At 40.2% G+C, this 15,705-nt stretch overlaps 1 protein-coding gene across 1 annotated transcript in view; it reads right to left on the bottom strand.

The window, feature by feature from the left end:
* Window positions 1-487: 487 nt before the first annotated feature.
* The window catches only part of ADTRP (androgen dependent TFPI regulating protein), a 32,157-nt gene continuing 16,939 nt past the window's right edge, over window positions 488-15,705 (bottom strand). Inside the window, exons 4-6 of the mRNA XM_062568048.1 lie at window positions 11,683-11,798; window positions 8,014-8,165; window positions 488-1,352 (exon numbers count right to left, since the gene is read on the bottom strand). Coding sequence (XP_062424032.1) covers window positions 1,309-1,352; window positions 8,014-8,165; window positions 11,683-11,798 — 312 coding nt within the window. The 3' untranslated portion in view covers window positions 488-1,308. The remainder of the gene's footprint in view (window positions 1,353-8,013; window positions 8,166-11,682; window positions 11,799-15,705) is intronic.

Here is a 15,705-nt window from a genome sequence, read left to right as displayed (position 1 = left end):
GTGATCAGCCATGCACGGCCTCTGGCTGGATGTGGAAAGAACCACCCCATCCTGCCAGGGCCCACGCTGTAATCTGGATAAACTGAGAATTACTGAATGTGCACACATCTTCCATGGCAGGTAGAGTTAATATAGTTTGAAAGCTAGTCCTAGTACATTAATTGTCCAAGCTAAAATTTTATCGGTTGCTTAACATGTGAGAAGAACCTAATGCATAGATATATGCATTATTATTTTTTTTTATTGCTCACCGGCAGCTTATAATGTGTTTCATTTTTACTAAGCTATAGCAGCATTAAAAAGATGAAAATTACACGCTGGTGATCTGAGTACTTTGGCAATGAAGAGGGAGTCAGGCACTAGTACTGTGCCTAGTTTCAAATTCTCATGTAAATGCACCACTAACAACAGAGAGATCTTTCTTTTTCATACTGACCATTAAAGAAGACTTGCACTAGAGTCAGTTTTGCCTGTTTATTGGAGTTTATAAAGCACATCTCTGGTGTTTTAGATGTTAACAAGATGTTGAGGCTAATAACAGAAATCAACTATATTGAACAAGATTAGTAAATATGTGAATGGAATGTAATTATATGGCAGGCAGCTTTATGTTAAACAGAGCTTTAAATTAACATGCTTTCTGTCAAAGCAATCATACAGTCACTATAATTAGGTTATTTTTTTTGCTGCAAGATTAACTGAAACCAAGAAAAAGGAAGAAAGTGTTATGTTCAGATTTCTTCTTAAAAATGGGGGGAAAATATTATGTGTGTTAATATTCCAGAATGTTTCTTGTTAGAAGAATTTGGCTTCATGGTGAACTTTCTGAGCAGACATTCCTAATTACAGTCCTTGTTAGCCCAATTTGTTATCTATCTAGCTTGGAAGTCACAGCAGTGTTAAAATTATCCCTCCTCTTAATTTTTTCCAGACTCGATGAAGGGCAATCCAAACAAGAGCTGGCTTGCATTCACAGGTCTTCTTACAGAGTGGTGCCAAGCTCATGAGGGAGTTCTTTTACCAGTGACAAGTTTTAACCATGGACACATCCTCACGTATATTGTGCAAGAGATGGGAAATCTGTGTAAACAGATGAACACAATTTTCTTATTCATAGCAGTTGCAGAGTTATCACGTACGAGGCAAACATTTCGTATTTTCCACCAGTTTTCCGTATGCCTGATGACATAATGGCTTCACCAGAAGCTGCAATGCATTGGAGAAAGGATTTATCACAGCTGCATTTATTTTCCTCTACTTCATGGCTTCAGTGTTCATGGAGAGATTGTTTGGCCTGAAGAGGAGGCTTCACTTGCCTTTGCGCTTGTAGTCCTGTATTACTATTGAATCTCCTGTTTAGAGGCAGAGCAGAACAGATTGCTTAAAAAAAGACACAGTAGCGAAATCCTCTCACAGATCAGGCGTGCTGCTATGGAGGAAGATGTGAACCAGTCCCCGGCCTGTCAGCATCCCTGGGGACTGGGGCAAAGAGCGAGCCATGAACGCACAGCTTGAACAAGCTGTAAATGCCCAAGTGCTGCAGAAGCTGAACGTGCCTAGGATGTACCTAGCAAGCAGGAGGTTATTTGATTTCCAAAGAACGATTTGAAATCTACCATGGGCTAAAGACATTGAAACTAATGGTGCTTTGCTAGTGGGAAGAAGTATCTGTCAACATCTAAGCCTAGCCTGGCTGGTATAAGAATATAGAAAAAGCTTTAAAAGAAATCCACCTGAATAGACATCAGATATTAATTCTTGCACACAACATGTTGCAACTAAGATATCCAAAGCATCCTCATGTGGCTGGCCAGGATGGCTCAGGACCTACTACCAACATCCTTCTGGAGCAGCCGCCAGAGATCAGATATTCTGCCCTTTGGCCCCTGAAGTGGCAACAGCCGTGCGTGATGAGGAATTCCCACCACCTAAAACACTGCCTCAGCCTCTCCTCTCTCCTGTTGAGGATTGTCCGCTCACAGGGAACCCTCTTCTAAAGCTGCTTTCCTTGTCTGAAGACCTTGGAGTCTCTGAAACTCTGTAACCACCGAATTTTATTTATTTTCCAGTGTACATAGCATGCAGCAATTGAGCAGGTATGCAACATAGGCCTTGCAGTCCTTCCTTCCTAAATGATCCTGGAAATATTTCAGGCTGATGAGTACAAATAAGTATTTCGAAGATAGAAGAAGAAGAAAAGCCTGTTATGCCAGGGGCTAACATATTAGCAAGCATCTGTTAATATGTTTGGCCTCTAATGATGAAACTGGAAGCCTGGACTGCCAGAGCTGCTGATCGTGTCTCCCTCCAGTGGATCATCAGATAAACTTGTCAGCAGCAGTAAGGCATGTAACAGATGATGGATATTTTCTTTAAATAGCTAGATTCCTGTACCCCAGTGGTAATCTGCAACTTGACTGACAAATAGGAAGGGTATAAATATGCCGTCATAAGTCTGTGGCACAAATAGGATGAATAGAGAAGGCAAAAGTAAATGTGAATGTTTGGTTTGCATACTCTGGCTTTTAATTACTACTGTTTTCCTCCTGAACTTGAGTTCCGGTCATCACTGACAATATAGTGAAATTGTAGAAATAAACATTGTTACTTCACTGAAAGGAATGTGTATAATTTGGACTATTCTTTGTCCTTAAAGGTGTAATAGAACAAATGAAAATATTTTCTAGATAGGAGGCTCTATTTAAAATGCCCCAGGACACTAAAGAAGTAACAGGGCTGTGATAAAGAAAGATAGAACCTGTGTCTAGGTTGGTAATTACCTGCAGAACATGAGCGTTTTAAAGTTCATACAAAAACTGCCATTCATAACTAAGCCTGTGCTAATATGATGATAGACTGACTTTTTACCCCACAAAAATACCCTTTGCATTAATTGATTTGCCACTTGGGTTTCTACAATCTCAACTCAGTAGCTGATAAATAAAATGAAAGCATCAAGAATTTGGTGTTATATTATCATATTACTTTGCATTGCACAGATTAGTGTGCTGTCACATAGTCTGGGTTTCACAGTAGCTGGTGATATGGTATTAAGGGATCTTGGTTTCACAAGCAGGTAAGTACAAAAATAAAACCTGGGGGGGGAGGGGGAAATCAGTTCCTAAAACATTTTCTAAAACATTTACTTATGTAAAATGCATTTCACAGACAAGTGCTTCAAAAAGAAGAGGGAAAATATGTAAAAAAGAAAATTGCCCTATAACTTTAGTTCAGCCTTGGGTGGATACAGTTCAGCAATGCCTTTGACTGTGTGTAGTTGCACGTAATTTTCTGTATTTGCATCAGCGGTGTCTTCAAGAGCTCCTAGATGATCTGGAAGAGGACATCCCTCCATGTCCTGGGCCTTGTCTTCACAAGGGATTTACTCCTCTGTAAATCTCTTTTTTTTCCCATGACAATAACTCTGTGTGTGAACCACAATGTACTGGCTTACCCCTTGCAGTAAACTGTAACACTTCCCTTGCTTTGGAAATATGTTTAATTCTGGTATTGCTTGCCTTGGAGCTCCTCAGCCAGCTGCTGGCCAAAGCTTTCCCTTCCAGAGGAAGAGGGAGCTGCAAGTCCAGCGAAGTGTTTTGCTGGGGCTGCTGCTCCTTTTCTCACTACCGGTCCGGGCTTACCCTGCTTGGGCCAGCTTCCTTTTCACCCCTGTTTCTCTCAAAAGACATTTCCACTACCTGGGGAGGAATGTTTTCTTTGAACTCGACAGACACCTTGTGGCTGTAAAATCTTACAAGAGATTTGCCTGGTTTCCTTAAGGAAGCATTTAAATCTCTTGCAGTGTAGCTAGTTGTTGCTAGTCAGTAGGACAACAGGATCACATCTAGCTCCTATTCACATACATTTCAAAGTACTGAGATGAAGCAGCTGCTGAAAATGTTTCAGGCCAGATGAGTGTAAACAAATGAATCCACTGCATCTTCAAACATTAGTGACGGAGAAGAGACCTCACCTTAAATGTTGCTCTTTCTACTTTGGAGAACTTTGATCTGAATTTCTCCTGAGGATTGTTTGCCTCACCAGGAGCAAAATCCTAGGGGAAACTGTTTTGCTTTATTTTTGAGGGCTGCTGTTTGACAGATCAAAATAAAACCAGATCAGTTGTCCACGTGATGTTTTCTACCCATCAGGAATGAGAGAAGATATCACGCGATTCATCTTTGGTACTCAGACCCTGCAGCCAAATTCTTAGCTGAGGTAAGTTTATGGCAGTAAAAGAATCAGCCTATTGTTTCCAATTATCCTCTTTGGAGTTTCTGTATTACTCAGCATTGTCTAGTACTGTAGAAACTTTGGGATTTAAAACAAAAAAAGTCATTACTGATACTATTTCCTATGCCACTCAGCCTCTGCAGCTGGGTTGCCTTAGTTACCATGAATCCGACTGTGCAAGTGGAGGGAGAGGCAAATGAGAAATAATACATTTTTAAAACCTCAAATACTATATGAAATAGTTTGTCTATAAATAATAAAACACATTTAGGGTCTAGCATCTCTTGGCTGCTCTGAAGAGGGAAAACAAGGTTATATTACCAGGCAGCCTGGATTTCCAGCTCTCAGAAATGATACCACATCTTTTTGTGAAGCACAGGATGTATAGCTTTAAAAATTACTTGTTCATAGCTGAAAGCTGCCATCCATGGACTTTGGAATAATTTGGAGCTAATTATATGTTTATGGGTGGAAAGGAATAAGTATTTACATAGCTGGTACTTTTTATTTTAGGAAAAATTATAGTGGCCTGAAGCTATGAAGCAACGTAGAAGACAGCCCTTATAAAACACAGTCCACTGTGGGAAAAGCTTCCTTTGAAGCCTAGAGTAGGCTAAAAGATACAAGGAAGCCAAGTTTCTAACACTTGTGAAATTGTTGATCACTTCTTGTATCCTCTAATAAACAAAACTTATCTTAATGTTTCTGGACACAAGCTCAGCATGTCTTCCTGCTCCAAGTGGGAAGAAGGAAGGAAAAAGAAGTATCTACTCTGGAGCTTTTGTCTTTGGGACTGGTCAGAGTAGCCCAGGTGGGGCTGGATGCAGGAGGGATGCTGTGTGGGAGCATCGTGGTAGATGTTGGTAGGATAGGTATATTTGGTGGTAACAGGTGGTGTCAGAGAAGTTGTTTCTAGATTTGCCAGTAGGAGGCCAGTGGACAATTACGTTATTTGCAGCTCAAATTGTGGCTTTTAGGGGCAGAGCAGGAATCAAAAGGGAGTAACTGTTACCCTCCACCTCGTTACAAGGCTGTGTTGGTCCTTAGGCTCTTTATGCTCAACTTGGGCCCTGGCAGTGCCTGCGGTGCGTACTGGCATAGTGGTACCATACCTGAGCCAGTCCCTGTGCTTCAGCCCTGGGGCATCAGCCTGGCTCGAAGGCACAGGCAGAAGGATGTCACCACACTGTTTGCATTATGTCAACTTGAAATGTGATGCCATTAGGTATGGATGGCAGTGGTCTGTGCATAAATCACTGTTCTGTGAGCAGGAGACCAAATCACAGTGCCAGCTCAAAATAATATTCCACATGTCACTTCCATGATGGGGGGGTGTGGATGTTAAGGAGAGGTGAAGGACTTTGTCCTTTCCCACCACAGATTGCTTTGTTTTGTTTTTTTGCTCTTCCACAGGGGTATTTTAACTGTTTCAGTTCCTTTATTGTTATAGGAAGGAGAGACAGAAAAAGAGTAGGACAAAAGAAGCACATGGAGTCATTTTGCTGCAAGAAAAAAAGGTATGTTGGAATCACATCTTCATCCAATTTGCATCTGTTTTTACTCTGGCAGTGCTGAACAGAAGATTTGTCTCAGTCAGGAATATATTAAGACTCTGGCACACTATAATTTGGAATAGCTTCCCTCTGGTTGTGTTTCAACAGTATTGGGATCTTATCAATACCAGCTTAAGCAACTCTTGCTGCTCTCTTGGGTGGACACAGCTGGGAAATGGATCAGGAGAAAAATCCAAGTTAAAAACAACTCTACTTGCAAAAAAAAAAAAAAAAAAAATGTGTGCTAGAGTAGGAAAAAGTGGGGGGCAATGGGCAGGAACTCACTGAGATGTTATTGCTCTCCAAGCCCCCATATTATCAAACTACAGACTCAGATACTATGGAGCAGCCAAGTATTGGGATGCAGACTGCAACTTTTTATCAATGTACAGTAAATGTGGGTAATGCTATCAATCCTGCAGATGATGAGTTGAGAATACATTTAAAGTAACAAGAGATTACACAGACAGATTAGGATGAGTACCTAGTGCTTGGATGAAAATATCACGTAATTGTTAAGACCATGATTTTGTGGCTCTTTTGAAAAACATGAAGCATGAATGGAGGGACAGACCCACCACACAGAGGTACCTCCATGGACCACAAGATCACATCAGACATAGTGGAGGACATAAGGTATGGAACATTTATATGTAATCTCTGAGGCTACAGTTACACTATCGCAACTGGGACTGCTTTTTAGCCTTTCTGGGAATACAGAAGAGAAATTTGGATGTTTGCCTTGGTTTGTTAGAATCTCTTGAATTAACATCTCCTTCTTAAGTGAATATATTCCATTTAAGTCAGCAGTTCAAAATGCAGCTAATTTTTGCAGCTAATTTGATCTCTATTTGGCACAACCTTTTGTTCTGTCAATTAACACCTTGAGAATCAAATTAGTTTTATTTTGATTATCTTCAGTTGTTGCATCAGGCATATTCTAGGCCTGGAATAACTAATCCTTACTTGATGATGAAAAGATCTGATACTTAGATTGTGTAAGATCTGACACGTGACACAAGACCTATTTTGTCTTTTAGTGGTGATGGCACGGTCTTTAATTGAATATAAGAAACAAGAAATATTAGTAGTAGTTATTTTCTTGTGAATGCCTCTTAAACCGGAGTTTGTGCAAAATGCCTACAGATCTGTCTTCAGTTACCAGCAGTCTTCATCACATACTGTAGTTATGCAAGAATAGAACATAGCCAAAATTTTCAAACATGGATATGTAGAGCGAGCATCTTATTTACGAAGGTATCAAGCACTGACGCTGGTTATTCAGCACATTTGAAAGTCAATCTGCTGCTTTTAGGTAGCAGAGTACAAATGGTGAGAGACTAGCTATAGACACTCTACTGTGGCTTGACAGGCCTGTGAGACTTCACAAAACAGATCAGGCATCACATGTTCCCTGAGAACAGAGGGAGGTTGTCTTGTTTATTTTCAGAGGTGTTTTTTGCAGGGTTTTTCTTTACATCAAAAATCTAGTTTAAGAAATTGCAAATGTTCACACATTTGTCCTAAATAAAATACACACATTTTCCTGACAGAAACACTTTCATCCTCAAAAACTTTGTCTTGAATGAAAAAGGAAAGAGAAAACCAGAAGGAAAACAAAACGTAACAAAAAACACACCAAACCCCAAAGTTTCATCGCTTCTTTTTCCCCTTCCAGCTGGTGAATGTTTCTTTCCAAACCACTTGGGTTTTTTCTAATTGCTTATTTTTCCATGTAGGCTGACTTTCATTTTCTTTAAATCCTTGCTGATTATATCACTACAGAAGCAGAAGGGAGATGTTCTCAAAAGTGCTGTTTACTACGGAGCTATAGAGATGCTCTCACCTGGATACATTGCCTTCTTATAAATTGTTAGTAGGCAGTACCATTCCCTCGTTCACTAAACACTGCATGTGGCATAGGAGTACTAGCCACAGATACTTTGCTTCTGTGGTCCATTATTTGAGAAGGAATTCAAAATCCAGAGAAGATAAGAGATGTTTCTCAAGCCACGTTAGAGAAAACTGGCCCACACTTTATTTGGTAGGAATGGGATTCTTGCTCCGATTTATTTGTTATTGGACCTAGAAGTTTTTATCAGACACCCAAATGCCTCTGCAGTGTATTCACTTCCTCACCCCCCCAACAAGGCAATCACAAGAGTTCATTTTAGATCCATTTTTTTCATATGATTAGAAAGAAGTGAAAAACAAAATATGAACTGACCCCATATCATACGGTTGAGGAACTCTCCAAAGCTGTAGAAACAGACAATGATGGCAAGGCTACCAGCAAAAAAGGCTGCTAGCCCAGCTGGGCTGAACAACGCAAAGAGAGGATACACCCACTCTCCTGTTACAGAGTAAATCCACAGGACCCTAGACAAGGAGAGAAATGACCTTTCGTTAGTACCGTTCAGTGGGAAGAACCGCTTCATGATTTCTAATGCCAGAAAGGCCAAGTTATCAAAACAATCTCAATACAGAGAAAATTAGCTCAGCTATCAGTACATCTCCTTGGCATTTGGACTGTTCTCTATGAAGCACAATTGAATCACTGTTAAATTAGATGACTTTCAAAGCAGGTTGAAACTGCACAATGTTCTGTTGCCACTCTGGTGGCATGGGCTATTATAGCGGTAAAATAGCAGTAAAAAAGTATATGGAGTTTAGGGTCTCAAACCGGATCCCAAGGATCAGTGTAGAAAGAAGTGCTTTTTCTCACTGACTGTCTCTATCTTCTCATTGTTGACCAGTCCACACATCCACACACACTTCTAGGAAGTGGAAAGACGATTCAGGAGCTGAGAGGGTGAGGGAAATTCCCTTGCTACTTTTCCCTCGGTCTAAAAGTGGAAGAAGAGGAGGAACAACTTCCAGGTAGGTTTCAGAGGCATAACTGCTTTGCCTTTTTGTTTCAGAACCATTTGCAAAGCATCATTTGTAAGACGGAAAAAAATAAAAGTGAAAACCATATTTATTTAGTCTATGAATACACACACACACACACACATACACACACACAAAATTATACATATTCTTTATTGAGTATATAAAAATACCAAAACAGGGCAGGTCTATGGTGATTGCTATGAGGATATGCTCTTCTAAGACTGGGCAGCACTTCCCTAAAAAGAACCTTGAGGTCGAAAGGGCCCCAAATGGTTTAATTCTTGATTGATGAATATAGTTGAGGAGTTTTCAGCACCTTCCTCTCCACTACCAGCATTTACAAGGGAACTCAACTGTACTTTCTCTGAAGGGACCCTTGCTTGTCCCTTACAGTGCATGCCATGCTTCAGAAAGAGAAGTGACAAACAAGCTGCCCCACCAGCAAGAAGATAGGTCACAAAATCGAGAAATCAGAGAGTACAAAGAAAAAATAATGCCTGAAAAGGTGAACTCTTATTTTGCTAGTTAGAGAAGGAAAGGGTATTGCCAAACTGCTATAGAATTTAGGACAGAATATAGATACCACTGACAGGTGATATACTGTGATTAACCAGAGGAGGCAATGGGAGGTTTACTCTGTCCTCTCGTTATTTGTGCGTCATTTTCATTAGTGTTAATGGGAGCTCTGGACTCTCTGGGCGAAGAAAAGAAAGAAGTCCCTAAGGAGTTATTAAATGGGAAGATCCAAAAAGGAGGGAAGAAAATACCAGGGTTACGTGAGCTGTCTGAAATTGTGGTTAATTTGAAATTAAAAGGTTATGAACTGAATATAAGCATACAGTGAAATAAAAATCTTGGTTCATAGCAGAGGTAGAATATGGACACATTACAAGAGAGCCATTAGTCTCTAGACTTAATTTGATTTAGTTTTTGTATTTTAGTTTTGCAAAGATACAGTGGACGATCTATAATGATTTATATTCCCTTACAAAAGTAGTTCGATCTTTTCTCCAAAAGCACTTGTACAATTGTGATGATTAAGATTTATTTTATCCTGATCTTTACTTTTAAATTGATTTTACCACTGATATGGAAAAAAGCAAGCTCTTGTTACTTCCCTTTTAAGATTTAAAATGCCAGTTCTAATATTTATATGTCCTTCATTGTTTTCAATGTCATGACTCCCCGAGTACAGCATTACTTAGTGCAAACAGGAGATGCCGTATCCACCCTTGCAAGAATTAACTAACATTCCTAACAGTTCTTTTAGCCCTGATGTCCCATGATTGAAAATGAGCTTTCCTTTTTGAATGCTACATATATCCAAAGCTATAGTGAAGTCCCATTTGCACCACTTGTACATGGTGCAAGGAGTCACCTGCTGCTTGATTTTTCTCTGCCTTGCAGCCAAGATGATTGCAAGTCTGTTAGGATGGACTGAAAATGACCTGTGAAGGTAACATATTTCTCTCCTTCTCAGCAGCCAGATTCTTATGTTGATTCTCACTCTGCAATGAGAGTTCAAGCTGTGGCACCAGCAGTATCTCCCATGAAATTACTAGGCACGAGGGGCTTTAGGAGAAAGGACAGCGCATGTGGCTACAGGAGAGCTGTCTGATCTTAAAGCCAATAAAAGCCAAATGCTGCCAGAAGACAAGCAAAATGAAGCTAGCATTAAGTAACTGAGTGAACTAGAACATAGAAATGGAATTTAGGAAGCCACGATCATAATCGTATTAGGGTCTGGACAGGATTAGGATAAATGGTTCCTAATTTGGTTACATAATGTAGTAGCAAAGTTCATTGCTTCCAAAGCCCCTATTATGAGTTTCAAATCACAAGATTGTTTTATCTATGTGATTTATTTTCTATTCCAGATTTTTATTCAGTGGGACTGAGGTAGATAATGTTGGAATATATCTAGCTGAGAGTAAGAACTGGCAGGTAAAATGGGAAAATTAAATGTCATAGGAGTTCCAGCTACTTTGCAGAAAGCTTTGCATGAGAAGAAATTTCTTCTCTGTTTATCAGTTATTCTACTTCTTTGAGTGTAGGGTCTAGATGCTTCCCATGTCCAGTACAACTCTGAGAAGTGTCTTATATCACAGTGCATCCTGAAACTATCCAGATAGATACATTCCTGAGCTGAGGTTCAACTTAATGCGTACCCAGAGTGATTTGAAATGTTGACAGCTGTCCGAGGTTTAACGGAGCTGTCTGTGCCTCCTGTGATGGGACTCTGGCACTGGAGCGTGGATGCTACGAGCAGGAACATATGCAAACTCAGCTCCAGTGGTTTGTCACACACAAAGGAGGTGGGCTATGAACAGGCCTGGTTAGATATAGTTTATTTTCTCTGAATCCCTGCAAAAGCAAAGTGGGATCAACAGACTGGAGCTAAATGATGGCGTATCACCGGAAACACAGGGGTTTCCCTCAGTGCAGTTGGAGGTGACAGTGGAGCAGATGCCTCCTTGATACTCCAGTCCATATGCATCTGGCCCTGGGTATCACTTTCTAACTCAGGTTTCTGAATCCACTCAGATTTCTGTGCCAAATATCAAAATAAGTGTTATTCCTGTTCTGGGCCCATGACTCCCAGACTTATGAGATTTGCTATTTTTACAATAAGCAAGACAAAAAGCAAAGGTGAATTTGGTAACCCTGGTAGAACTGAGAGGAGAATGCTATCCTAACAGAAAAAAACCTTGAAGTACTTCAGAGTTTATGACAATTTAGTTGTCTTTCTAAAGAGGACTCAGAAGAGCAGGAGTTACCACGTATAGCTTGGAGTCTATACTGTGTTTGAAGAAAGCTACTCTTGCAATGTCTGGAAAGAGTTTTTATGGGTCTCACCTAATGTTTATGTGACTTATCCACAAAACAGGGTATTTGTCCCAGGTGTTTGTGAGAAAACTTAATCTAAATACAGAGTTTAGCCTTATTATTTTCCAAAGCAGATCACTTGAAGAAAACCCCATGTTTTAAAGTACACAATTCTTACCAACTGATATAAACAAAAGAGGTAAATCCTAGTAGGATCAGTCCCTTCTTCTTTGTTGGGTAACGATGTGGTGTGGCAAAAATTTCCAGGAGAGCAAAAGGCAATACAGCTGTGTGCTGAGGAGAAAAGAGAATCTGTCATAGACCGGTAGCAGTGCCTCATGTTCATTCATTCCTGTTTGCAAAACTCAAGAACATGCAGATGGGCAAAGAATTATTTAACAGTACTGTGTGTAATATAAGTGCATATAATGTATATTATGTATAAATGTATATAAATGCATAAATGCCATTTTTTCTAACAAAGAAGTATCCCTACAGTAACAAGCTCTGAAATTTTCTTGTTAGTATGCTGTGAAAAGTGGTGTAACAAGGTCCACCTACAGAATGATCTATATTACTCTATAGTAGATGATCATTTGTTTTACATCTTTTAAATGCAGTAAATTTTTGGTAATACCCTCAATAGTAAAAAAAAAGATACTGTAAAGCCTATTATGTGCATTTGACGATAAGGAAGGTCTTTTCCTTGAACTCAGTTAGCAATTGCTGAATTATCTTCATGTTCTTTTCAGTTTATCATTAAAAAGAGAAGTAAAAGAATCAGTTTTATTCTAATACAAGTACAGTGTGTTGTGGTTCTGTTTGCAGACTGAAAAATGTGGTGGTGAATATACAGAGAACTTGCTAAAGTTGGCCATGACACAGGACCAAGATGACAAAGGAACTTCAGAAAAGTTTAACAAAGGTGAGTAAAGAGAGAGAGCTTGCTAGAGGAGCTGGAATTGTTTTAAGCACCTATATGATCATAACAGTTTGAGTATAGAGGATTTTGCACACAGGACAAACAGCTTGCCCAGCTGGTGGCATTAACTGTTTTGTGATTGAGCAGCTGCCTCCAGTAGGGAAGCTGGTCCCCTTTCATGTCGGGGAGAAGGTGGGAACGCAGCAGAGCTCCTCTGGAAACGTGGACAGTAAGTGGACAATACAGGACTCTGAGGATGCTGAAGCTTCATCACATTGCCTGATTTGTAGCAACTTTAAAAAGTAATCTTCCTGTTAAAAGTTTTGTGATTTTCTCTGTGTAAACAAACCACAATTTTGAATTGCAATACCTAGGACAGAAGGCCTAACAGAAGGCCTGAACAGTGCTGAGGAGCAACACAGCAAAAGCAGTCAATGAGGTCCAACCGCAGCCAACTATTGCAACACTTGTAGCCAACTATTCAGCTAAATTCCTAATAATTAAGCAAATGGTTTCACAGATATATGAGGGGGAAAAAGATAGGATTAAAAAACAAGAAAAAAAAAAGTCCAACATGTTTCCCCCCCTTCCCCCCCCCCCCACTTATGGCACAATCTATCAGATGTATGGTGTGAAGTTCCCTGAAGTCCAAGGAAGTGATTCTAGTGGCTTCAATATACATATGTGTCCAAAGCTGTGCTGAATGTATGATAGGGTAGTATGATGCTGTATGTTTATAATATGAGAGATGCCACAAATACACGTGAAATTTGTAAGTGCACGTTAAGCTACATAGGGCGAACACTAAAGCATGCTTTATCTGTCTGTGAGGTTAGACATCCCTTTTAGTCTGCCACTGCCAAGTGACAACTTACTGCAAACTGTACGTCCTCCCTCGGTGCCCCAGCATCCTCCCCAGGAGCTGCTGTTATTCATACTCAACAGTTTCACTACCATAAAAAATAGAAAAGATTTACTTGATGTTCAAGTTCCTCTCACTTTTTGGCACTGAGATTTTTCTCTGTTTAATTTCATAAAGATATTCTTGAGCCCTGTGACCTTCCTGGCTCATAGCTGTATCAGTACAGATGATTCCAGGATTAATTTAACTTGAAAAAGGCCTTCAATGTCCGCAGTCTGTTTTCATATATAGTCTCTATATCTTTGACTCTGAAATCTTAGTGTTAGGCTACTTCTAGAATGACATTAAAGTATTTATTTTCCATAGATCGTAAGTAGTTTGTCTTACAGCAAAACCAAAATGACCATGCAAGAGAGCAATGATAGAAAAACTCACTTTATCCTCATTATTAGGCTTCATTCAGCCATTCACAGTGGATTTGTCCATTATGCAAAGCAGATATAAGTCCTCATTTTCATCTGACATCTAATGGCCTACAAAATTCCTTTGGGACACATGAAATGGCCTTGCTGCTCATTTAATTAATTTAAACACTTCTAACAACTATAAGCTGGTTGCTCCAGCTGTATTATTGCTCTACCAAGAGGAATTTACCAGGAATAATTTGGTGAAATAATTCTTTATTGAAGTGAACAGTGTTCAGGTGGGGTTATTTTATATACTTATTTTTTTTAGTTTGAGGCTTTTTGTTCTCAGAATGTTACCTAAGTACAAGTTAGTGGTATGATGATGCTTTAGAAGAAAAATTGTGCGGCATGGTATTAGCAGGAATATTATGTATAAGACCTGGGAAGTAACTAGTCTGCTCTACTTGACATTGATTAGGTTTTGGCTGGCATTCTGCATCTCATTTACAGTACCCTATTTTGACAGGTGAAGATGCTTTGGAGGGCATCCAGGAAAAAACAATGCAAATGGCAAGAAAACATGAACAGGAGAGCAGTCTACAGAAAGGAGCAGAAAGCACAACTGAAAGACCTGCTGTGTCTAGAGAGAAAACTGAAAAAGGAAAAATGTTTTCAAATGTTTTAGAAGCCAATACAGCAACAGTTGTGATGGGTGAGTTGTTTTCCACATCCGTTACAGTTAGAACTGAGAGTGAATGGCAAAGTTTTCATCAAGAGAGATTTAGGAAATGCTAGGAAATACTTCCTAGCTACAAGCAGAGAAGGGAACACCTAGGAAAGCTGTGAAACCCTTGCATAGGAGAAGCTGCACGAGTTAGGTGTCATTCTGCAGATCATCCTCTGGGCATATCTTACCCAGCCTCATGGCAAGGAGACGGGTGCACTCACCTGGGGCCTTCTGACAAAGCAGGCGAACCTATTTAACAGCTCCCTGCTGTTGAACTGGCTGTCCTACTCCTCTATCCTCCCCTGAGTGCCATCGTTGTCACTCTTCTGGCTTCCCAGTGAGATGATTCAATTTACTAACCTGACAAAAAAAATGTGTGTGTGTGTGTACATATATATATATGTATATATGTATATATACACATATTGAGGGAGGACTGCATCAGTTTTTCTCTGGTTTAGTGAGCTGAAGCTGCTCAATGAAGGCCATGCAGACCTCAAAGCCAGCACAAGCGCATGTGTCCGGAAGCAGAGGACGGAGACACAGAGGGATGGGGACCCTCCTGTCCTGATGGCAGCAAGCTGTCAAGTCTAAGACCACCAATGTCTTAACCATCTTAGCCAGCCTCTCATTCTTAATTCATGTGTCTTCATGATGCTTTAAGGTATATGATCCCACAGAACAGGGGGAAGAGGGAGAAGCAGAGCTTTGCACCTATTTGCAATTTCTTGTTTGCCCGGGCAAAGCGAGAAGCCCTGCATCAGACGGCTGCTGGAGGCACCCTCAGCAGTGCAATAACAACGCGCAAACAGAAATTCGGTCCTCTGCAGTGCAGTCGCAGAGACCTACAAGCCAGGAATGGGGAGGGGGAGCCCTCTACTCCAGCTCGTACGTCTGTGCCAATGATGAGTAAGAAACAGGTAGCGATTATGGAAGGTAGTGGAGAGCTCTTCTTTTTATTCTGTGTTCATTTAGAAAATGCTGATTTGGTTATCTAGTTGTTTTCTGGTGGGCTTCTCCAGTTATGGAGGGGTTCAAGAAAATACTCAGGGGCTCATAAATCAAGTTTGAAATTTACTGGAAAGTTACTGATTTTTTTTATTATTATTATTATTATTTTGAAAATAGCCAGTTGAAGGGAAGGGACAGGCTTAAATTACTGCTCTGCCTGACTCACAAGGGTTTTTAACCGAGCTTCCCATCTCCCTAGAAGAGCACATTCACTTTCAAGAGCAGTGAAAGTATTCAGGAGTAGGACTGTCTGCCTTTGTTTTTATCAACAG

Source organism: Rhea pennata, chromosome 2 (assembly GCF_028389875.1).
Source record: "Rhea pennata isolate bPtePen1 chromosome 2, bPtePen1.pri, whole genome shotgun sequence".
NCBI lineage: Eukaryota > Metazoa > Chordata > Aves > Rheiformes > Rheidae > Rhea > Rhea pennata.
Note: the sequence above shows the minus strand (reverse complement) of the source record. Positions and strands in the feature narration are given on the sequence as shown.